Here is a 23,854-nt window from a genome sequence, read left to right as displayed (position 1 = left end):
ACGTGTACAAAAACTGCGGTCCCGACACGCGGCCAATCGCGCGCAGCGGCCAATGGGGAAGCGAACCGGTTCCAAAACCGTTTCGTGGATTCGGCCCCTAGTTGCACACTCGCTGCATGAAAAAAAAAAGTCACACATTATCTAGACCTTCATGTTTTGGCCTGTAGCGCATGAAAACGTAGCTCTTAAAGTATTGCACTGCGCGAGACTTGCCGATGACAATGAACTACCGGCGGTCGTTGCCGTTCTCCTCGTGCCCAGTAAGATGTTCTATCAAAAGTTTGTTGTGTCTTTCACCAGTGTAAGTGTCGCCTTTCAAGGCATGAGTTTTCGACAGCAGCATCTGGTAAAACTGTGCTGTTTTGTCGGCAGTGTCAGCCCTTTTTTTATTGCGTTTCTGGCTCCCCACGTTTCTTTTTCGGACAAGGCTGTCAGGGGTGCCCAGAGACGCTCTTCTATCTCCACGTGATTTTTTGGGCAGGGGAGCAGAGTTTATGAGACCTCCTCGTTCGTTCTGAGTTATGATGCACGATTGTTCGTTGTATCTGGGACCCAGTCCCATTGCCTTAATGTATATTTTGGCAGTAGCACCGCCCTTGTTGGTAATAAGCGAGCGTTCATTATAACTGCAGCCGTTATAAGTGGGCTCGACTGTGCTCCAAATTGAACTCCTTTCCAATGGCACATCTGATATACGTCACCCATGTGATCAAATGATGTTATACATGAGACAGGACTGCTTGAAGGAGACTTGCCAAAAGACACACTTTACTCAGCACTCTTACCACACAAAAGCTTGCACCAAAGGGCAGTGAAGCTGCATTACGTGTAATCCCACCAGATATAATGATATATTGCTTATAACGATCACATTCTTAGGATTTATCAATTTTACAATTGCCCTAAGTATAATTAACCACATATAACGATAAAATCATCAGCAAAATAACGGCTACAATGACAGAATTCTGACTACTGGGAAAGTGTTTACCAACAAAATGTCTGAAAGTTTTATATATAAAAAAAAGACATTTCGAAGCGAATGACGTGAAAACTGCCCAAACAGACCGGTGTGGCGAAATCCGTGAGGGCGCTTTGCGCGCGGCCTTGGGAACCAAGCGTTATCATTGTCACAATTGCTGGAGGGGGGAGCGAAGAGCTTGCTTAGCTGCAGCCTTGCAACTTTTCTCACACAAAGGTAGTTTCCGCCATTTCCACCCCTTTGTGCGCTCATGAACTGGTTAAAAATGACACCTAAATGCAAGGTAACGCAAGGCGATGTATCTTAACCTCCCCCCCCTTTTGTCATTGAGAACGTACTTTTTAAACCTTTTCTTAGTGCGTTGCACTGATTCGCGCTGTCCACAGTGCAGACCTTGCAGCGCGACAAGATGCTGTGCATGATAACATCAGGCGTGTTTATCTTTTGAGGGGAGCTCCAGAGGGGGTGGCTTGCTTGGCGAACTTGGCAGAGCGCCAAGACGCTATACATCCTTGACAGGAGCGCTGGTGGCGGTGGCTACATGCATGGGGTAATACCTGCATGCATGGGAGAATATGTGGGCGTGTTCTTGCTTTTTGAAGCGAAAAGCTTCACCACGCTAGTCAACACCGCTTCGCACGGTGTTGACTAAAAAACGGTAAAAACGGTATACTGTATTTACTTGTACAATCTGTGCACTTTTTTTCTTTAGTTACAGGTTCAAAAAGGGGGCGTGCAAATTATGAAGAGATTTCGCAAACATGTCCTAAGAAAATCTACAAAGGTCATAACCTGCAATTTATGCCGTATACTGTGTGGGGACCTGCCCTGCAGCCCCCTGAGTTTGCTTTCCCGCGAGGCACCGTGCAGCGGCGGTCTCACCTCGAGGCTGAGCGCATTCCCTTGTGAGTTACATTAACTGGCAAGAGAGGGCACCAGCATCGCTGCGCAGAGACTGCCAAAGCCCACACGCGGGAGAGGGGGCATGGGGGGCTTCGGCTGGGATCGTCGGCGCGGGCGGACGTGTCGCTCGCGGCTCCGCTCTTCGCCGGCGGGGCGAGGAAGCGACGGGGAGACAGTCTCCCGTACTCGTCCCGTCCGGCCTTCGGAGTATATATCCCTTGCCCTAGCGCAGGCGAACATTCGCTCGGAACCTTGCTGGTGAGTCGGACGACCTCGATTCATTAGCGTACCTTGTTGCTACCTGGCGTTATTGTTTCTGTAGCAATAAATGCCTGTTTGTGTCAGCCAATGTGTCGTTCCTTTGTTCCCTCAGAGCAAGGCCCGCCGTGGTTATCGTGCGCTCAGTAGCGTATGCGATCACGAATTGGGGTCCGGGCGGCTTTGAACCGTGTCAGCCGCGATTGAGTGGGGAGAACGTACTTATCTCCGCAAGTCAACCCCACAACTGCTGCCGGTGCCTCGAACCCGCAACTTGCATCCCTCACTGGCCAAAAAAAATCTGTACAATCCAGCAGTCAGGGGCAAATGGATAAAAAGCGATAAAAACAGCACTATTGTGTGCGTGTGGCCTGGCTGACTAAAGGCCAACCGAACAGCAAATGGTTCGGTACTTTTGGATTTGAGCGTGCGCTGGAGGTTGCCAACTGTTCGTTTGAGAAAGCGACCACCGGCTTGAGCGAGTCGGGCAAACGACACGCAATTCTAATTTTTTAGGGGGTCGGCGTGGCAGCGTCCTTGCGCCACTCGCACTTTCGGAGCTGCATACGGCGATGCAGCCATGCCAATCTTCCCAAGTCTGCCTTGTGCTCTGTACTTGTGCGCACCCGCGTGCATGCTGGTAGTCTGGCACAGCAGGGAGCATAAAATGTGCGAGCAAAAGTTCTTTTTCTCTATAAACTCGAGTAATAAATAAGAGGTGCAGAAATTACGTGAGGATGCACATTACATCAGAAAATAGAGTATCTGCTACCTTGGGACAGTAATCTCTCAACCTAGCTAGACTTCGTATTCCCCTTTAGCATCCCTTTAAAGACCTGTGGGGTCATTTGGAGTGTTGAAACTTTACACAGAAGCCTTGACCTCACAAGAAATTCACAAATTAAGTTTTTCGGTTTCATGTGCAACTTTGTCACGTCGAGTTTTTGCTGTAATTTTATGTGCTAAATCAACAATAAATACAAAGTTGCTGTCAATATCCTTCGAAATCAGTAGTGCTCATAAAAACATTCAGTACTTAAGCACAGAAGCACAGTTTACAATTAAACAATTCTGCCTCTTCTGGAGTTAGTATGTGTAAAGATTCCTCGACTCTAAGTCAGATCATTGATTTTATCCTGCCATATTACTGAGAACATCTCCTTTTCTGCCGTAGGAGACTGCAGTACCTGTATAGCTATAAATTTAAACCAATATATTGAGGGCAAATATATTATAAATAAAATATAAGGCTGAACTCTTGCTGAGTGGTGCTTCTACAAGGTAAAAGAGAAAAAACAGTAGAACTGAAATACACAAAACTAGAAATGCCACATGCTTACCCTTTTCAATGCTTGGCTCACATCAGGCTTCTCATCACCATTTGTTCTGGAAGGTTCAGGAGCCTGAAGAAATCACACAGACTGTTCAGTGACAAGTGTTGCTATAAATGACAAAACAGCAAGAAAATGAAGTGCCTAATCATGCTCACAACACAAAGCATCAAGAGTCAGCCTTTTTGTTACTATGCTTCAAATGTATGGCATTTAGATAGGGATATGTGCAATCCGGCAATAACAAAAATCATTACAAGAATGAAGTGCAGTTCACTCTAGATGATCTGAACTCAAAGGGGACTGAAAATCTGTTCAAATTATGTGCAGTCTGAATCAAGAGAAGCCTTTTAGATGTTGATACTGATGGGACCAAGGCATCAGTTTGAATAAACTGGAGGTTTAAATTAACGAGAGTTCACTGCAGTTTCACTACACACAATGAATAAGGGAGAATTATTGCTTTTAATCACAACATTAGCAGATGACAAAGGGCCTTTGATACTGGAATGTCCGAGAGCAAAAAAGCTCAATACAGAGGAATTGCTAATGTATGCTACAAGGGGAAATTTATACCTGCTATGCACGCAGTATTAACTGCCACTGAACTAACGGCATTCAAATTCATTTACACGGCACTTTACATGGAACTGAAAAAAACCTTTAGATCTCACAATTTCAAATATGAATCGAATATGTTTGACATTCAGTTCATATTCATATTCAAGAAATTGATATTTGCGCATTTAGGAATGTTCAGAAATTTTTTATCATTCGCCAGCGATCAAACTGCGCCGACATTCATAAATTCAAACATGGCAAAACCACAATATCGACCACAACATCTCAGCAAATTATCCGACGATCGGGTTTAGAGTGCCAGGAAAGCAATACAAATGCGCCCTTCTCACTTTCTTCTCAGGCGTTTATTGCGTGGACCGATCGCATTCAGACGCTGCTAGGCTTGACCTTTTGCAAAATTCCGCAAGTGGGCTTTCCCACATATGATCACCAACGTGAACAAGATGGCCGACCACCCGCTTCAAACAATCACAACGAGAAAGTGCGCTGCCTTTTCTCTGATCCTTCTATAACGTGTTACATACTTACAGGCTCACCACGATGTTTTCCTCAGCGCCAATCAATCTCATTAAATGGATTCATCATGTGTTCTAGAGACTAGTGCAAAAAGAATTATTGAAATCACAGCATGCAAACAAAATTTATTATACTTAGAAAATTAAAAATAAAAAGATCTCTAGCTTGTAGACGTCGTATCACTAGTATGTACCTGTTTCATAAATTTTATTACAGCTCACTCCATCATCCGCCCTACATCAATCCACCGGCACGCATTTCCCCCTGCATTGGTCATCCTCTTCAAGTTACCCGGCCTCGTACGCGCACTACTACATTTGCATCGTCGTTCTTTCCACGTTCAGCCATGGACTGGAACGGCCTTCCACACGGCATCGCCGCAATCACCTGTCCAACAACATTTGTGAACTGTTCAGAGACTATAATTAACAGCAAATAATTTATGTACCTTACATGTTTTCTTTGTTTATTAAATCTGTTTTATACATGTAACCCACCCCTTATGTAACACCCCCAACCCGGGGGCCTCCTTTTAAGGCAATAAAGTGAAAGTGAAGTGAAGTGAATCAGGCGAACACGCGTTTCACTTGTCCATTTCACTCAGAGGCTCACCACAATGTTTTCCTCAGCGCCAATTAATCTCATTAAATGGATTCATCATGTGTTCTAGAGACTAGTGCAAAAATAATTATTGAAATCGCAGCATGCAAACAAAATTTATTACACTTAGAAAATTAAAAATAAAAAGATCAGGCGAATGCGTTTCACTTGTCCATTTCACTCATCCAGTGCGCAGATTCAGCGCTACCAATCAAAACCGCGCCTAGCACACATGCAGCGGAAGCAATTGCTGCGTTGCCAGGGCAGCCTACAGCCACGCATTTTGACGGCGTTATCCCCCTATGTACGCGCGCTGTAGACAAGGCAAGGGTGACTAACTCAACAAAAGAAGCTCCCCAATGTTTCTTTATTGACAACGAAGGCTAACACCAGTCACTCCCCCTCAACCTTGCCTTTTGTCCGGCCTTTATCTTCACAATTTTGGGCAAGGTGTGTCTACCGGCTTTTTTTTTTTTTTTTCACTGCCTTCTTGGTGTGGTTTCAACAACAGTGCTCATCTTGACGAAAGTTTGAAGTGGAATGGAAAGTGTTGCCCCGAGTGTTATTCTTGTTAGTTTTTGTTCACTTTCCCTGCTTCTTTTCAGCTTTTGTGACACGCGAAAAGCTTACAGCACTCAGAGACATAATATTTTAGATCAATTTCGCGAATATAAAGCAACAAGGTTCAAACAAGACACCCAACCAATAAGAAAGGCAGCGTCCAATCTGGATGCCACCTCATTTCCACTGCCAAAAATGGCTGCTGCATTGCGAAATCATCGGCTGAAAATGAGCATTTCTGGAGAAGATTAAAATATTAAATATTATGATTTCGGTGATCTCTTTAGGTGTTCAGGCATCACAGTGTGCCTTATTTTGCATAAAAAGAATGAAGACCTCACGCTTGATCTACATTGCACCCACACAAATGTCATTCATCCTGTCACCTTTGTAGCTCTCGTAGCGTGAGCTAAGCCATCAGTTTTTGGTCAGCTATGATGTGTGGGAAAGCACACTTGCAAAACCTGCATAAGGCTCCCAAAGGGGCAAGTCGAGGTGCCACAGCAAGGCAAGCAATCCCGTAAAAATCCAGCCTATTGCATGGTGCATTATAACCTGCGCACCTCTTAAATGCGCTTAACGGCACGCATGACAACGATAGGAGCGCCCTGCTGCCAGGCCAAAAACTAGCATCGCCGCTTAGTTTCGGCTTCTGACCTTCACCGCTAGCTCACAGCAACGGCAGCTGTCAGCCCGCGCATTAGCCGGTCATCCAAACCCAGCTCCGCACCGCTTTTGGATGCCGACTGGCGTGTTGTTGGTCATTTCTTTTCCCTTTTTTTTCAGTCTCACCATTCCAACACCAATGTATGTTACCTTTGATTACGTCCGCATTGCTCTTCCAGACAGTTGACACTACGCGCTTGTCACATGCACGGCTGTCACATGCACATGCACAATGGAAATGACCAGTCATGCCTGACAACACTTGACTCAAGACACAATCCGAAACTGCTTCCTTCATGTGAGACTGTGTCATGAGTGTGCAGAAATTGCGAGTGCAGTGTACGCAGTGCAAAATGACAGTGACGTTGCCATGCTGTGGGAAGAACTCGCCAATGTTGCAGACACTGTGCTAACAGAAGCTGCCTTCGAGCATTTTTTGACGGTTGATGTTGTAGCTGTGACAGCGAGCCTGTTGGACACTTAATGCCATTACTGGAAATGTAGAGACTGGGAGTTAGGTCTTTTCGACTATTTGGATGGGGGCTCCATCGAAAGTGATGTGACCTGCAGGGTAATGTTCTTTATGATTTATTACTAAACGTTCCTATTTTGATGCTGAACACCTAAGGCCTATACTTTGGGCGTGTGTGGGAACAATGCTGGTTGCTTGGTGCAGATAGGATTCTATTTCACCGTGATTACGTGCGTGGTTTTTCTTTCATCAGCATGCTTTCACTCCACTGTTCACACCCTTGTGTACAACGAATTTGATACTGAAGTTTACTGAAGTTCATTATGAGCAAGTTCAGGTATATTGAATTACTCCATACAGTAGATTGCTGTTAAGACGAATTTGGTTAAGACAAATTCTCGAATAAGATGAACAATGTGAGACCATTTGGTTGGTAGGACTCAATGTAAAAAAAAAATCCGCTTAAGACAAACTGTTTCGCATGTCCTCCGGTTAAGACGAACTTTTGCAGCAACCGTGAACCACGACAACCCCAAGCAATGAGGCATCCAGCGGCATCTAGCATCCAGTGAGGCAGCGGATGCCTCATGAGGCATCCAAGCGGCACTCTCAAGGACGGAAAATTCTATGCAAGAAAGCACTACCCCATAAAATGGTTTCTGTGCAACTTTGTGTAAAAATGTGGGGAAGCCGTCTTGCAGGAGTGCACTTTCTTCGGGAGAAGCTTTCTTGCCAGTTTGGAAAAGGCAAAGCACTATCGCGCCTGCACTGGCACAGAGATCTGGCATGGTGAGATCACAGCATCGCGCACGCGTCCAGTGCCACACGCATTGCCTCCCACAGACTAAAAGACGCGTATGCACGAGGTGCACTCACTCATTGAGTTGCGGCTTAAAAATGACTCCGAGGGGAGCATTTTCAACTTAAGCATGGTCACATCATGCATTCTCGCAGCACAGATATGAGACAGTTTTAGTTTCACGTACGTACAGACTTCATGTACGCAAACGTGAGAAGTCTATGTAGCATATGCGCATGTCGTTTGAAACCCTTTTAGTTGCACGTACGCGACAGGTGCCGTGCGTTGTTTCTAGCACCGTCTACTGGCAGACGCAGACACTGCTGTAGCCACTCTAATACAAGATGTGTCAAAATCAAGCCAGTCGAACTGCATCGGATCACTGCTTCGTCAGGCTTAACACTTGGGAAATCGCCTTGATATCTGAAAAACAAAAGCTATTTGTCGCTTGAAACTTTATGCGAGGGTAAGAATGGGCAAACTGAGGGCGAATACAACAGTTTAGAACACGATATCACGTCGAGGGATTAGCGACGAAGCTGTTATCACTGTGAAGTGGGTGGGCAGGGTGCCGCCATGTTGTCAACACTACGTACGCAAGAAACGCAAAGACCACAATGTAAAAATCCGAATCTCACATACATTCTTGAGACTCATGCATACGCTTTGCGTTCTGCGCATGCAAACTGGTCACCGATAAGAGGTCTACATACGTGAAACTAAAAATGTCTATGGCTAGATAATGGCATGAGTGCATTGCCTGCAGCTTACAGAAAGGCGTGTGGCGTGGCTGCTCGTGGATTTGCTAACAGCTAAGCTGCAGAAGGAGAAGGTTAAGAAAGAGATGTACGGCTAACCTGCTGGGCACCTTCAAAGCGCTAAGGGAAGAATGGAAAGGAAAACTTGGAGAAAAAAAAACACATACACACACAAGAGGCATTAAACCAGTGGTTCCTTTCAATCCGTACGCAGAATGTGCCCATCAGTGGGCCAATACTGGCCGCAAAGGCAAAGCAGTTCGGTTGTCTTCTGGGGAAAGAGAACTTTGAACCTGCTGGAGGCTGGATTCAATGATTTATAGACCGGCACGGCATCGTCTACAAAAACGTGGTGGAGGGGGGACGTGGCATCGCTGGATGCGGAGGCGAAGGAAGAGTGGCTGAGAACGAAGCTGCCCACAGTGTTGGAGCACTACACGGAAAGAGACATCTATAACTGCGATGAAACAGCACTTTATTTTCAAATGCCGCCGTCCAAGACCCACGCACTCAAAGGTGATCCATGCCTCGGTGGGAAGCATTCCAAACTGAGGGTTACTATGTTGTTGCGTGCAAACATGGATGGGAGTTGCCACCAGTGTTGCCGCCAGTGTACGCACAGCAGCTGGATGCAGTGCACTGCAACTGCAACTGCCACGCAAGCAAGTGCCCATCTCAAATTACTTTAGCACACCTAACGCTCGAGGTGCTTGTTAAACGTGACAAATAAATGCGTTGTTTCTCAAATCGCACGTTCTGCAATTACTGTTCTTCAGCGCAAGTATAAAACTTGAGTCAGGAGCTACAAAGGTATGTTTGGCAGCCATTTTTATGGCAGTCCAGATATAGCGATGATCGGTTATAACGCTCATTTTTTCCGGATTTTTCGATATTGTTTAAAGTGGACTGCACTGTAACATATATATGGACACACCAAGCATGCTGACATCTTTTTTAGGGGCACTTCTGTTAAGATTGACTTCTGATAAGGCAAACAAATTTTCTGCTCCCTTCAAGTTGGTTTAAAGGGCGTCTATGATATATCTAACAAATTGCACTGAATCATGCTGTTCGTTATAACTGGGTTTGACTGTCGTAAAGTTTTTCCAGAGCCACACGGCAAGCAAAAAAAAAAAAAAAACTGTGCCACACAAAATAAAAGCTTTATCCCCTTTATCCAACTTACACAAGCCCACGTGGGTATTGATGCTTACCATATTTGTTGAGCCAGGTGGGGCATCTTCGACGTGTGCGAGTGCAATTTCTGTGTCACACAATGCTTGAATTGTTGCCTGCAAGTTGGTCAAAGAAGCAACCACAACTCAGTATATACACAACAAAACACATTCTGGGAAACCTTTAAAAACACGATAACAGCTGAAAATTCGGATGCAGATAACAATGGACCATACAATCCAGACTTCCGGTACATTACTTTTACCAAAACTCATTGGCCTCTCACAAATTTTTCAGAAAATGCAGGATGTTATTTCATCACAGGATCAAGCTCCCCAGCAGTTTTGGCATGCATAGTTACAGAACATCATGCGCAAACTATGGCACCTGCTTGGCATAAAACATATGTATATACTCATGTAAGGGCCGCCCCCGTGTAAAGGCCACACCCGAAACTTTGGAGCCGTAACTTTTAAAAAAAATTATTTTTGTACCCAAACATGAAAATTTGTGCACCAGCAAAGGTTAAATTTTACAAGTCACTACCAGATGGTGCTAGCTGCTTTCAACCCCTTATCATCATCAGTACTTTGAGATCATGCAGGGACACCGTCTTGTTTTTGCAACCATTTCGATCTGGGAGCCATTTTTTCTTTGTGTCGTGCTGTTAGCTTGGCCAATGTGTTGGTGCAGTTGTGGTTCCTGTGTGAAGAGCTGTTCAGTGAATCATGTTTACCGCTTGATGATGACGGGCAGAGATTTGATTTCATACACAGCGGCCTTCAAGCTGAAAGTCGTTGCTTACGCCAAAAACACGGCAAGCGGGCGGCTGGATGCAAGTTCGACGTCAACGAGAAGTGTGAAAGTCGGTGATGCAACCAGAAAGAACAGCTCGCTGTATGGTATGAACCTCAACCGGAAAGCATTCCGTGGGAAGCAGTGCAAGTTTCCAAAGCTTGAAAAGAAACTTGTGGAGTACTTCACGATGACAAGAAAAAACGGCTATGCAGTGTCGATGGCGATGATCCGTGTGAAAGCCGTTGGTAACGCTCGCCACATGGGCATTCCGCTCGCGAATTTTAGAGTAAGTAGGGCATGACTTCAACATTTTATGATTCGAAACGCGCTCTCCATTCAGCGCAGAATGACACTGTGCAGAATGCTGCCCAGTGAGTGCGAGGACGAACTGTTGAAGTTCCACTGTTTCGTTAACAGCCTTCGAAGGGAGCACGGCTACGACCAGTCTCAGATAGGGAACGCAGATCAGAAGTCTGTCTGGTTTGATGCAGTAGAAAAAAGCACAGTTGATTTTAAAGGTGCAAAAAAAGCATCTCTGTGCAAACAACCGGTGCACAACGGTAACGGTGCATGGTGATGCTGTGCATCAGCTGCCACCATATGTGGTTTTCAAGAGGAAGACGCTGCCCAAAGAAGGGTTTTCAGATGGGATTATTGTTCATTTCCATGAAAAAGTACAGATGTGTGATGAACTCGTTTTCGACTGGGTAAAAACAGTGTGGGCGAACTGACTGGGTGGCTTGTTGCAATGGAGGGCTTTGCTCGTCCCTGAAAGTTTTTGAGGTCATCTCACAGACCTCGTCAAGGCCCGGCTTGCTGAAACTCGAACGAATTTAGCTGTCACTCCTGGAGGAATGACAAGCATCCAGCAGCCACTGGATGTTTCTGTCAATCTACCATTTAAAACTGATTTCTAGCTTTGTTACTCTGAGTGGATGGCATCGGACGTTCACAAGAAGACGCCTACTGGACGGTTGCAGAGAGCTTCGCTGCAAAAAGTTTGTTTGTGGATTTTAAGTGCATGGCGTTCAGTGTCGTGTGACACCAATGTAAAAAGCTTCAAGGTGACTGGAATACTGAACCAGATGGACGGCACCGCACCGAGGCCACGAGGAATTTCCTCGAACAAAGTACAGTAATCCCTCGTAATAATGAAATCGCATTACTCGAAATATCGCTTTATTCAAAACTTTTTTCAGTCTCGACCGAAACACATGCATTGCCGCATTACTTGAAACGCACGAAGAGCTTGACCCGCTCAGAGCGAAGTGGCGAGGAGAGACATCAACGCAGCCGCGGTGACCCTTTTGCGCATGCAGTGTTAAATTAATACAGTCAACGAATTAGACTCATGCAGGTACAGAAGAAGCCACAAAAGTACCAAACCTACAACCAATGACCTGCCTAGTAACAGGTACCAAGCGAGTGCCAAGTGCCCCCAGCTGTTTACAGCAGAGCGAACGGAAGCTGCCAAATTCCATAATGCAGCATGCCCAAACCATAAATCTTGGTCGCAATAGCACCACTGCTGTTCCCCGTGATAGAATCCATACGAATATAAAGTTTTCCTGATGCTTTGCGATGCCAGAAAACCGCAGTCTCTTGGATGCCGAAAAGTGGCCTAAAGACCGCGGGGCGACTTGCGCCATAGCATTTCTAAAGAGCTAAAAACGTTCTAAAGAGCACTCCTGGTGCTGAAAAGCACAGAAGAAGTGTCCCTCCGATTATAGGTCCATTCACACTTGCGAGTCGCAGAGGTTGTAGGACTGCTTTGGTTGAAAAGTGACAGTTTCGACTCACAAACGGTTGCGTTCGTCGAAAAGCGGCAGTCGCAGGCAAGTCACTCGGTGCTCGATTTTCCAGCATTGCAACTGCGAGTCGCAAACCGCTGAACCAATCAGTGAGTTACGTGCCAAGCAACGAACTGAGCTGCTCCCTGGCTGCCGTAGTCGTCGCTAAGCCTAACTGTTTCACATCGGCCAAAGCTGTCAAAAGCGCGCGAACAATGTCATTCCCGAGAGTTCTTGCTTCAAACGAAAAGGCGACCCGCAGGTCACACTTCCAAGTGTGGACAACGGTGTTTAGTCGAGCTGCTACTTGGTCGCAAGCGACTGTTGGTCGCATGCCCTTTGCCATATTTGATGAGAGGAGCTACGTTAAAAAACAGACAAACAGATGACTTTGGCAAAGCCAGTCTAGAAATTTGCTCGCAGCTCGCCATAATCGGCCTGCATAGCAATAAAACACCGCTCTTAGCTTCATTGCACTTTTGACGGAGCAAATCAACCGATAACAAGCCAAAAACATGAAAAATCCGAGCATCGCCAGCAGCGAGTCAGGCTGTCAACATGGCAGGTCAATGCAACCATGGTGTTTCCCCTGTGTATTTCTCGAGCCGGCCATGCTCGATTCGCGCCATCCGACTAGACAAACGATCTAAATGCATGGTAGGGTCATTGAAGTTTGTTCCTACACATTTGTCAATGGCGTATAAGTGACGCTGCGCGAACGAACACCGACACTTGAACCGTAGAATTAGCACAGTGCCGTTGACAACGGTGCGGCGAAAAACTCGCTTTGCAAACTTCACGGCTGCACACCTCAGGAAAAAATTGCCCTGTAATCATGCAAAGCCCCTACTTCAAAACCGTTTGTTTTTTACGATCGCGCTAAGTACCCACAATGAGCGGCAAATCGTTTTTTGAGCACAACAAACACAACCTCAGACCTGAGCCACGGAATTTGTGGCGCTTTCCAGCGTGATACTCTTGTAGTTTTCCGTGACCCATCCCCCCCTTAAAAGCGGCCACTGTCTTCGCGATTCGAAATACCCGAAGGTTGAATGCATGAGCGGCGACCACGGCCTCATGCCATGCTTGGTCATATTAGAGCAGGGGTTGCACATGCCCGGTAAGAACTTTAAACAGCCAAAGCTCACTGCCTTTTTTTTTTGCACCTGAATAAAGTTTTGCTTCACTGAATACATTGTATTTTGATATCCTCGCAGTTAAGCGCAATTAAAGCTCGACTGCTTTAGCTTTTGTTGGGTTGTCGCTTATACTGAATTACTACTTACAACAAATTTTTTCACCGTCCCACTGACTTCGTTATAACAAGAAATTACTGTATGTGTGGTCATTTAGAAGTGTTTACATTATTATTTAGAACAGTCACAGCAATAGTGTGACGTTTCTGCGGATAGATATAGGCCTGACTAATGTAAGAGCCACACCCCGTCAAAATTGCGGAAAAAAGTGTGGCCCTTACACAAGTATATACGGTACACAACTTCACTACTGCAAAAAAAAGCGAACAAGGTTGACCGTTATTACCCAGTGAAGTCCTGAAAATACAAAGAAGGCCTGCAAACAAAGGCAATCAGGAATAGAAAGCCCACATACAACTGAGATACTAATAAAAAACCTTAGATAAGGATGAACTAACACTGTATAAGGTCCCTTTAATTCTGAAATCCAGATACAGTAGCCGACGGGTAATTCGGACTCCAATAATTCGGACTTGTAGGATATTTCGAACATCGATGAGGCACCGTCAGTAACCCCATAGAAGCGCATACATATTTGCGACGGATATTTCGGACTTTTGAAGTCCGAAATTTCAATTTTTTGGACTAATTTCAGTCGCCTGCAGGCCAAAATCGCCCATCTTCTCTGCTTTTCGCCGGCGCAAAATACGTTATCTTGGATTGAGGTGGATTTCTGCTGCAGTTGGATTGGCTTGACATGATGATGATGATGATGATGATGATGCTGGCTATCCCTTTGTATCGGGAGATCAACGGTACTAAAAACCGGATCAAGCCAAGAAGGTAACAAAAAATAAAAATTAGAGAATAAAAACAGCTAACACACGCTCATGGCACGTTTTGGTCCCCTGAGCCTTCAAGGAGCGTGACCGTGTCGTGTGCGCCACCAATGCTCCAAACATCGCTTGGTTCGCTCAACGAACCAAGCGACATACTTTCGGTACCTCATTGTTGCCAGTAGAGGTCCCTGCGATCTGACACTTTGAGGTGGTAGACGGATTGTCACCGCCGTCAACTTGCTTTTGTCGCCGACGTTGTCGCGGGCTGTCATCGCTTGTCCCATGCGTTGAAAATTGGTTGTTGGGGGTAGGAAATCGTGCAGGAGCTATCTTACATCTCGGCAGGAAGGGATAAAGGAGGGACTGAGAGAAGAAAGGAAGAAAGAGGTGCCGTAATGGAGGGCTCTGGAATAATTTCGACCACCTGGGGATCTTTAACGTGCACTGACATCGCAGAGCCCATGGGCTCCTTTGCGTTTCGAAACGCGGCCACCGCGGTCGGGTTCCAACTCGGGTGCTCTGGATCAGTAGCCGAGCGCCCTAACCCCTGAGCCACCGCAGCGGGTCTCATAAGTTCGCCATTCGTCGTTTAGTCACTTGGGTTTCTCTGACCGCGTCGACCGTTTTCACGAAGTTACATCCGTTCGCCGTTTTGTGATTGTGTCCGGCAGTTCCGCCGCTTTGAAAGAAAAGTGCCTTATCATTGCGTGTGTTTGACGAGTGGTGTGGTGCACACTCGGGTTGTGGACAACATGGACCCGCCGGGTCCGTCAAAGAAGTGTGGGAAGTATTGCAACTAAATGCGGTGACCTTCCTGTCTAGCGTGTACAGTGAAAGCACAAATTTGGCACAAATACAGGCGCAAATCGTCGCCAGCAAGAGAAATTTTCCGCAAGGTAAAATCAGTAACATTTTTTAGCCGGTTTCATCTCAATAAAGTGATTTTTTTTGTACTTCACGGATTTTTCGGACTGTTCGATTATTCAGACTATTTCCAGGTCCCTTCACGTCCGAAAAATTGGTTGGCAACTGTAATTCGAACTGACGGCTCGGTCACAGCCAGTGGCCATGTAAGCCAATGACGACACATGCTCGTTATTTCAGATGATACATGTCTCGCGTTGGCTTATTCGAAAGGGCTCCCGATGGAGACCACATTCAGGTATGACCAGCGCAAGAGACCATCAAAATAGCCCTACTCAAAATGTGTTCCATGCTGCAGAGTCGCTCGTACACCCCTGATGGCCACCCCGCCGAGAACAGTCTGACCACTTATAGTTTTGGTTTCGCTTTTCTGAGCTTCGTGCCAGCCTGCAGCGAAGGTGGCTCAACCAGCCAACGTCAGCCAGCAAAACATTTTAGCAAAGTTGAGCATCGTTTTGGAAGTTAATTGGCATGCCTCAGATGTTTTCTCCTCCACCCTTTATTTTTTCTTGCTGCTTTGGTGCCTGCATCTGCGTGGTTACATTCTTCCAGTAAGGTGAAACTATGCACTCGTCACGTGCTGTTCACTGTTTGTGCGATGAAGCCTCCTTACACGAGACCGAGATGCTGCCAGTTTATGACGGGTGTGGAGTGATAGCCTCCTTCCCAGGAGGCTCTCATGATTGTAGAGCAGTTCTGCTCCGATGCTCCCGACAGCATAAAGCTTTGATGAAAACATGAAAAACAGTCACCGCCACGTTGCTCTCATGTAAAAATCACGCAACCATTGCCCAGTCTTTCACAAAATAAATTTACTATGATGCAAGCAGTTATTGACAATTTTTTGGGATCATTCGATGATTCGAACTTTCGGATGTTTCGAACATTATTCCTGGTTCCTTGAAGTTCAAATTAATGAACTTTTACTGTACTGCCAACTGATCAGAGGGAAGTAACACGCACTTTATAGTTACGGTGTTTAAAATTAGGGAATTCAACACCTTTGTTAATTTCTAAGGTATTCAAGGCCTGAAAAAAAGATAAAAACTATCTACACTAAGCAGCAGTCAGTAGTTCAATAGCTCTTAGATGTGGAATTTTGGATGTCAAGCCCATGCAGCATTTCCAACATGACGATGATCCAACATGATTTCACATCACTTAAGAGGTGTGAAATCATGTTAATACGCACTTGCAGCAAGGGGCAATTCTATATTAAACAAACCAATACACTCTCAGTGAACTCAACCGCACACTGAAAAAAGAAATAAAACATTGATGGTGATAATGAGGGATTTCTATGGCATAGAGGCAGCTTTGGCCAGACTGTGCTATGGCATGAGGTGTTTTTTGGCTACACAATGTTGGGTCGAAAACCCATTTCACAAGCATTTCGGTTTGGTTTGGTCTGGTTTATGGGTGTTTAACGTCACAAAGTGACTCAGGCTATGAGGGACGCCAAAGTGAAGGGCTCCGGAAGTTTTGACCACCTGGGGTTCTTTAACGTGCATTGACATCGCACAGTACACAGGCGTTTAGAATTACGCCTCCATCGAAATTCAACTGGCGCGGCCGGGATTGAACCCGCGTCTCTTGGGTCAGCAGCCAAGCGCCATAACCACTGAACCAGCACGGCGGCCTCACAAGCATTTCCCTCCAGATAAGCCGAGCACCAGACTAGGGGAAAGCTTGTACCCATTGTATCACAGGTGGGCACCCGGTGGCAAAAAGAAAAGCATTGCCTTCTAGCTGAAAAATGCTTGATACACAGTGTTGCCACATGAGAAAATTAGCTTTGGCTGAATGGGGAAAAGTAAAAATACAATTAAATCTTTTGGTAACAAAATGGCCTTTGCCAAAATAATAGATAAAATATAACAGATGTAAGTTTGCTTGAAAACTCTGCAGAAACCAATCTTATATAACAACCAAGATATATATAACAAACAAATATAACAAATATATAACATTAAAAAATAAACAAATAAAAAGAACATTGCACAGACCATTTGCATTGCAGCTCTGTTAGGCACTTGCCTGATCGGACGAGAAAAACTCATCACCCCAAATGCTACCCAACTCGAGGCACTAAATGTACCAACACTGCAGCATATGTTATGTATCATAAGTAAACTGCAGCGCTACTTTGGTACAGGTGAAAATGAGAGGGTTGGTATTTACACAGTGGCCTCTGCTAGGAAGACATTTTCTTATCTAAGAAACAGCTGGCAAATAACCCCTCGTTATGGGCTCTTTTGTGGAAAACTTTTTTCTTTGTAGCCCAGAACAACAGCCACGCCCATAAGTTGTTAGGGTGACTATTTGTGTGATAACTTATTAAATTTTTGTTACTGCAACATGCAATACAAGACAATAAAGCCAACTAAATACAATCATACAGGTGCAGACACTCAACCCTTGGACAACATACTATGACAGCCATTGCCTGCCACTGGGTAGTGTAGACCCTTAATAATAGTATGTTATCTCGGCTCAATGCGATCTCAAGTTATTCAAAAACTTGTTTCAACTGAACAGAGCAAATTTCAACTCTTGAACTTCATTACAACCTTAACTGGACAAATATTAGTTAAAAAATATTCTTGACTTACCAGAATGCACTCCTGGATTTGAATGTGTGTTGGCTCATCACTTGGCAAGTTGAACAATGTCAGCATGTAGTTGAAAATGTCCCCGTACTTTCCACTGCAAAAAAATATTTTTTCCGTGTTTAGCATTAACACACCATATAAGAGCAGTGACTGCATTAGACAAGCCAAGGTTTTGCCTATGCAAGATTGCCACAAGTGTGCAATCACACAAACTGCCGCTCTCAAGCAAAAATGCCAGAAAGCCAACATTCTTTGCCCTTACAAATTTTAATATACTGGAAAAGACTTTCAACTGTATTTGTCTGCATGCAGCACACACAGGTCTGGAAAATGTTTCATAATACAGTAGAACCCTTGTACAGTAAAGTCACTCAGTCCAGCAAAAATCTTTACTAATACCTTGTTACACAGAACAAGATTCACAATACAGTGTTTTCATGTACATAGTCACAACTGCACAAACTATCACATCCCTACTAAACAACGGCCATTTTGCAGACAATAATTTTTTTAACAATGTACACTGCACACCTCTGACGTTAGCACATTGGCAAACTGAGACATACTGCCATCATCGAAATTATCTCGATCGATCGTGCTGCCAATGAATCGAGACTCGAGTTCCAAGGAGTCCTCTATCATTACACCTCACCTTTGGCCATGCAAATATACCAACTTTCCTAAAAACAACAGCGCTGTATTGCACTCCACTTAACCCCTGTTATCACCATTGTATTCTAGGTCTAACAGGTCACTTTGCACTTTTTTCATCTGCTCCTTTCCATGCTTTTTGAACATTACTTCAATCTCTCGATATTGTCATACAAAAAGACACCTCTGGCAACTTTTGCTGTTCTTCTTTTTTTCTGCATTTCTTAACAGAAATTTAAAATTTAGGCTAAAAATTGAATAACACTGCATTGCAATAAATAAGCACACATGTGGCTTTTAATGTTTATTTTCTTTTTGCCAATGCTTTCTACTATACAACATATATGGCCCAATAGCAGACGTTACACAGTGATGGATTGTACAAATTAGTGACAAGCTAGCCAACATACAAGAGATGGTTTTGATTTCAGGCTTCGATTTCTCTGGATTACACTGCACTCTTTCAGATTCCCTTCCTGAAATTGCTAACAATGGAGCTAAGAAGCACGTTGTACTGAAAATGTAAAAAAACCAAGAAATTTTCGCTCGCTTCCTCTTTTAACTTTTCGGTGCTCTAGACTAAAACCTCATCAGTTCGGAGTGTACTGGACTACAGGGAACATTCAAATCAGGCAGATTTTTTTTAATCACCCGGAAAGAAAACAAAGCAGAAAAAGCAAGCATGAAATGCCATTCAACCAGGTGCAGCACTTACAAGTCGCCATCACTACACTTAATGAAGCTGCAGTCAATGTTTTAATGATTAAACGAGCTCGGGCATGCTTGTTGTGGTCACCACATTGTCAGTCAGCAGAATTTCAATTGCGCCAGCTTCAATGTCCTAAGAAGATGTTTGCGCACCGCTTATGAGATACAGTTCAACCTCGATGTAACAAACTTCAATGTAACGAAATCCTCAATGTAACGAAGTATTACAGTTTATATAACTTCGTGTCCAAACACCACATATTTTCAGCTTCAATATAATTAAGTAGGTTTTGCCACACTTTCAATATTACGAACTTTTATAGCTGGCTGGAAACGAACCAGAGGAAAAATTGCATCGCGGGCGCGAGTGATTCAGTGGGGCTCGAATGGTTCATTGGGGTGCGAATGGATCAGCGAAGCGCATGCTGAAGAGCGCATCGGAGCACGTAAGTAATATGGCCACCGCCTGGCTTTCATATATAAAGCGCATAGGCAGACCCAAATACAACGATCACAGAAGTGAGCGCGCCGCTGGCCACACCATCTGGGATAGTACGGGCAAGGCTGGTACGAGCGTCTGTGTAGCCTTGGCAGCCTGCGAGGCCAGCCCGCAGCGCTCCTTATCTTGCTCAAAATCGGCGCCGAATGCAACATGCTGCCTGTGCTCAGAGGCAGTGCGCCGCATTTACAGGTCGTGTTTACAGATGACCAAAGCTTGGTAGGAGGACTGGAAAGGTTAGTGCCGTTGGCACACCTGTCAGCTGTGAAGCCCGTCGCACGCTTCACACCTGACAACGTCGGTTCTCACTCAGACGAAGTGCGTATGTGCAAAAAGAGACACACTCGCGCTTACAGCGGAAAACACGAGGAGCAGAGTGGGCCTGATTTCATTTCCTTGGTTGGTGATTGGAGGACAATCTTCTCGCCGAGCCGATATGGAGAAAGAAAGGAGAGTAAGGAGAGAGGGAGGAAGAGGGCGGGGCTCACCGCACGGCTGCCGCCGACAGCCACGAGGTTGTGGTGGCGGAACGCATCATCATTTCGGCGGTGCAGTCAGGGTAAAGCCCCAAGGATTCTTAGCATGCTAGGAGACGAATTTCGATGTAGCGCAATTTCATTATCACAAAGTAAACCGCCACTTTTGCCGACTTTGTTAAATCGGGGTTCAACTGTAAATTAATGAATGCCAAAGCTCGCGCTTAGGCTCACAGCTACTTGCATGATGGCCCATTATGCAATAAAGAGTTCAGTTAAGTATGCACAGCCCACTCACTGCTTAAATTCCTAGATAGGCACACCATTAGGTCTGCTTTTAGGTGCAGAATTTTAAGTTCTGTACCATGCAATTTGCTGCAATGTAACTACAAAAGTTTCAATGAGAGACAACCAACAAAAAAAAAACATGCATGCAAATGAACGCTCGTGCTACAGCTGGCTGTGGAAGAGGCATGAAGAGCCAGGTTAAAGTCCAAAGCACCCAACACTGATGAATTCCCGAGCAGCACACAAGAAAACCGGAAAACCAAAACGACAATTGCGATTGCCGCCTTGCAAACTGAGCATTACTCGGAGATGCGTGACAGCCAGCCAGCGTGAGATTTGCCTGCATCAGGAGTCTTGGAGACCCCTACCAAAGTTGACAAATTATCCGCTCGAATAGTGCACTGGTTGCTCAAACTGTCTGATAAAATCTGCACAGTAAATTTCAGGAGTGCCAAAAGTCTTTAAATTAACTGGGATTTTGATTTCAGATTATATCAAGGTTTTAAAGTATCGTGTCTCCTTACATTTCCATTACAGTGCAAAGTGCTGTCACAAATGGAAGGTTTTAAAACGGCTTGGTATATGGGGGCTTAATGTCCCAAAGCGACTCAGGCTATGAGTGGCGCCGTAGTGAAGGGCTCCGGGAATTTCGACCACCTGGGGTTCCTTAACGTGCCCTGACAGCGCACAGTACACGGCCCTCTAGAATTTCGCCTCCATCGAAATTCGACCGCTGCGGCCGGGATCGAACCCGCGTCTTTCGGGCCAGCAGCCGAGCGCCATAACCACTCAGTCACTGCGGCGGCGCTTAAAGGTTTCAAAAAGTACCGTAAGTCCATGAAATCATGTTAGTTTTATCCTGCCTAACCAACTCACATAGTTTTGCTTACACAAACTTTTAGCCACGAAACAGCTAAAAAAAAAAAAAGCCAGTTTCTACAAGAAAGTTCACGGGCAAAGCCAAGCTGCCTGGACTCACTGATATAACATGATACTGATCACTCACCCAGACTTGATGGCCTGCAGCACCGCCACTTTGAAGGGAGCATGAGTGACCAGGAAAGATAAAAGGTCCAGCAAGCTTAGAGTGCCGCCCGTTGGGGGCCAGTTCTGCGGAGTCAGGGGGCGAATCTCGCCTCCAAGGCTGGTCCCAAAGCATGGGCTCACAAGGGAGCTATGCATAGCATCTAGCATAGCTCGTGACACAACCGACGCTGATGGGGCAGCCAGGTCAGACAGCTGTACACAGACTCGACGCAGAAGCTGCTGCACTGTTGAGCATGTGGAGTCTACCCATGCAAAAGAAAGGCCACAGTTAAGCCCCACTGTTTCAGGGCAGCATATAAAGAGAAGCACTAAAGGCGGCAGTAAAATTGGAAAGGCCATCTTTAAACTAGAAGCCTGTTTCCACCACAAAGTTCTGTACTCATTCTTTGCTTCCAGTTCCTCATTAATTACATATCTGGTTTTACACCCTGCGTAGAGTAGCTTAGCATTGACTGTACTGAAGTAAGAGTTTTTGTTCTCACACTCAACCCAACTTTAGGTTCAAGTCTTTGGTAATAAACAAATGAAGCATAATTTACTTTTTCAAACACAAATGTATTTAAAAATAAAAATCTATAATGTACACAATTATAAATATGCATGAAACATCTCATTCAATGCATTGTAGAAACCTGCTCGTACATTTTTTTTTCCCAGCAGTATTTACCCTTTGATGGTTCTTGCCGTTCATGCATGGTGGCGGATTTCTGTCCTGCACGGTGTTTGCTGTATGGAATATGCTATGACCTTGCATTTGAACTTGTGCACCATACTGACAATACAACCGACACAAGCTCACTGGGAGGTGCTGCCACCTCATAGGACTTACAAGAAGAGTTAGAAAATTGCTCATGCCACTTTCGTGGAGAAAAAGGGAACTGATTTTGATCTTCGGCATGCCGTGCAGCTTGCAGTGACACGCTTTCACGATTTCGGTTTCTCGGTGCGATCGCAATGAAGGCGTGCGGAAGTTGATCATTATCTCTATAGGCACTCTCTTGCAGAGGCTGGCGAAAGTGGATTTCCGTACTTAATGGCGCTGCCCTTAGTTTGTTTATTACCGACGCTCGCAGGTTATTTTCGCTCTCCTGGTTTACTGAGTTTTCACATCTCTGCTGCTGCACGCAGCGAAGGTGTCGTGTGCACCAAACAACTCAAGTGCCCCGAGCGGAGAGAAGACACACATTTTATGTGTGCGGACTGTAACTGGACACCATGCGCAATGCCATGTTTCAAGGACGGACAACCATACTTACATACTATTGAATATTTTTGCAGTTCTCAGTGATGTTGGCACCAAAATACTGTCCCTAATTTTTTTCAACTTTATTCCGAACTTTAGTCAACTTGTTTATTCAAAATATGCAATAAAATAATTTGGCCATCTGGGAAAGTTTTTTCGAAAAAATTCAACCATCAAAGGGTTAATACTAGGAGGAGTGACCTGTAATTCTGCCCAAGAAAGCTTGCATTACACTTTTAATGAAAAAAAGCCACCAGTGGTAACCAATATGTCTCTGTTAATGAACCGAGTCATTGCTGAGCCTGTGCTAGTTTACTGACTTTGCCCCAATAATATCATCGATAAGGGGGGACAGGGGCCTTCGGGAAAATTGCAACACAATCATTTTTTGCAGTATATATATATATTCTACCATCTATGGTGTCTTCCATTTGGTGCATGAAATATTAGCTGTAATTCCCATTTACAATCCAATAATTACCTCATCTCTGTTTGTTTTTCCTAGTTTACTCCGATTTTTGACAGTTTGGAAGTTTACAAGGATATTCCGTCTCTAGAGCAGATAGAGAAATAATTTTTGCTGCAGCTTGGTGCTAAATGATTAAAGCATGCAATGTTAGGAGCAGATTTCTTGGTTTATGCTTACAAATTTTTTTGTGCACTCCAATTTAGAGACTGCTCATTAACCAGTCTTATCCACACAGAACTTCAATGCGCTGTAAAGTAACTAATAATGACTTAATCTGAAGAGCACTTGTAACAATGAATCCCTTGCACTTCACACTGTAATACCCCTGCCACACGGCAAATCTAATGTCATTCCCATCGAATGACATTTGTTCGACTTAATGTCATTTATTCTGCGTGCTGCTACACGGCCAAAAGTAATGCCATTTGCAAATGATGGCGATTGCGATGGAGAAAAAGTGCAGCATAAAAACATTTCGATCTATGCTTCAATATGTTTCGAAAAGTATTGTTTTGCGAATGGAAACCGATTTCAAAATTTTAATCCTCGTTTCAATAACGCGTTGATCACTGCTATCCACGAGGAGTCCAAGCCAAGCCAAAGTTCAGCCGGCGCAAGTCACAAAGGTGATCCTGCCACACTTTGATTAGAGCTTAAGTCTCCAACTCTGTCCACTGAGCTCGGTTTTTTGCTCCGCCCTCGGCCATCGC

At 44.9% G+C, this 23,854-nt stretch overlaps 1 protein-coding gene across 1 annotated transcript in view; it reads right to left on the bottom strand.

Moving 5' to 3' along the window:
* vir (VIR_N domain-containing protein) overlaps positions 1-23,854 on the bottom strand; it is a 254,787-nt gene that overhangs the window by 71,445 nt on the left and 159,488 nt on the right. Inside the window, 4 exon segments of the mRNA XM_077648167.1 lie at positions 3,484-3,546; positions 9,643-9,720; positions 17,764-17,857; positions 21,392-21,674. Coding sequence (XP_077504293.1) covers positions 3,484-3,546; positions 9,643-9,720; positions 17,764-17,857; positions 21,392-21,674 — 518 coding nt within the window.

This window comes from Amblyomma americanum, chromosome 1, assembly GCF_052857255.1.
Source record: "Amblyomma americanum isolate KBUSLIRL-KWMA chromosome 1, ASM5285725v1, whole genome shotgun sequence".
Taxonomy (NCBI): domain Eukaryota; kingdom Metazoa; phylum Arthropoda; class Arachnida; order Ixodida; family Ixodidae; genus Amblyomma; species Amblyomma americanum.
Note: the sequence above shows the minus strand (reverse complement) of the source record. Positions and strands in the feature narration are given on the sequence as shown.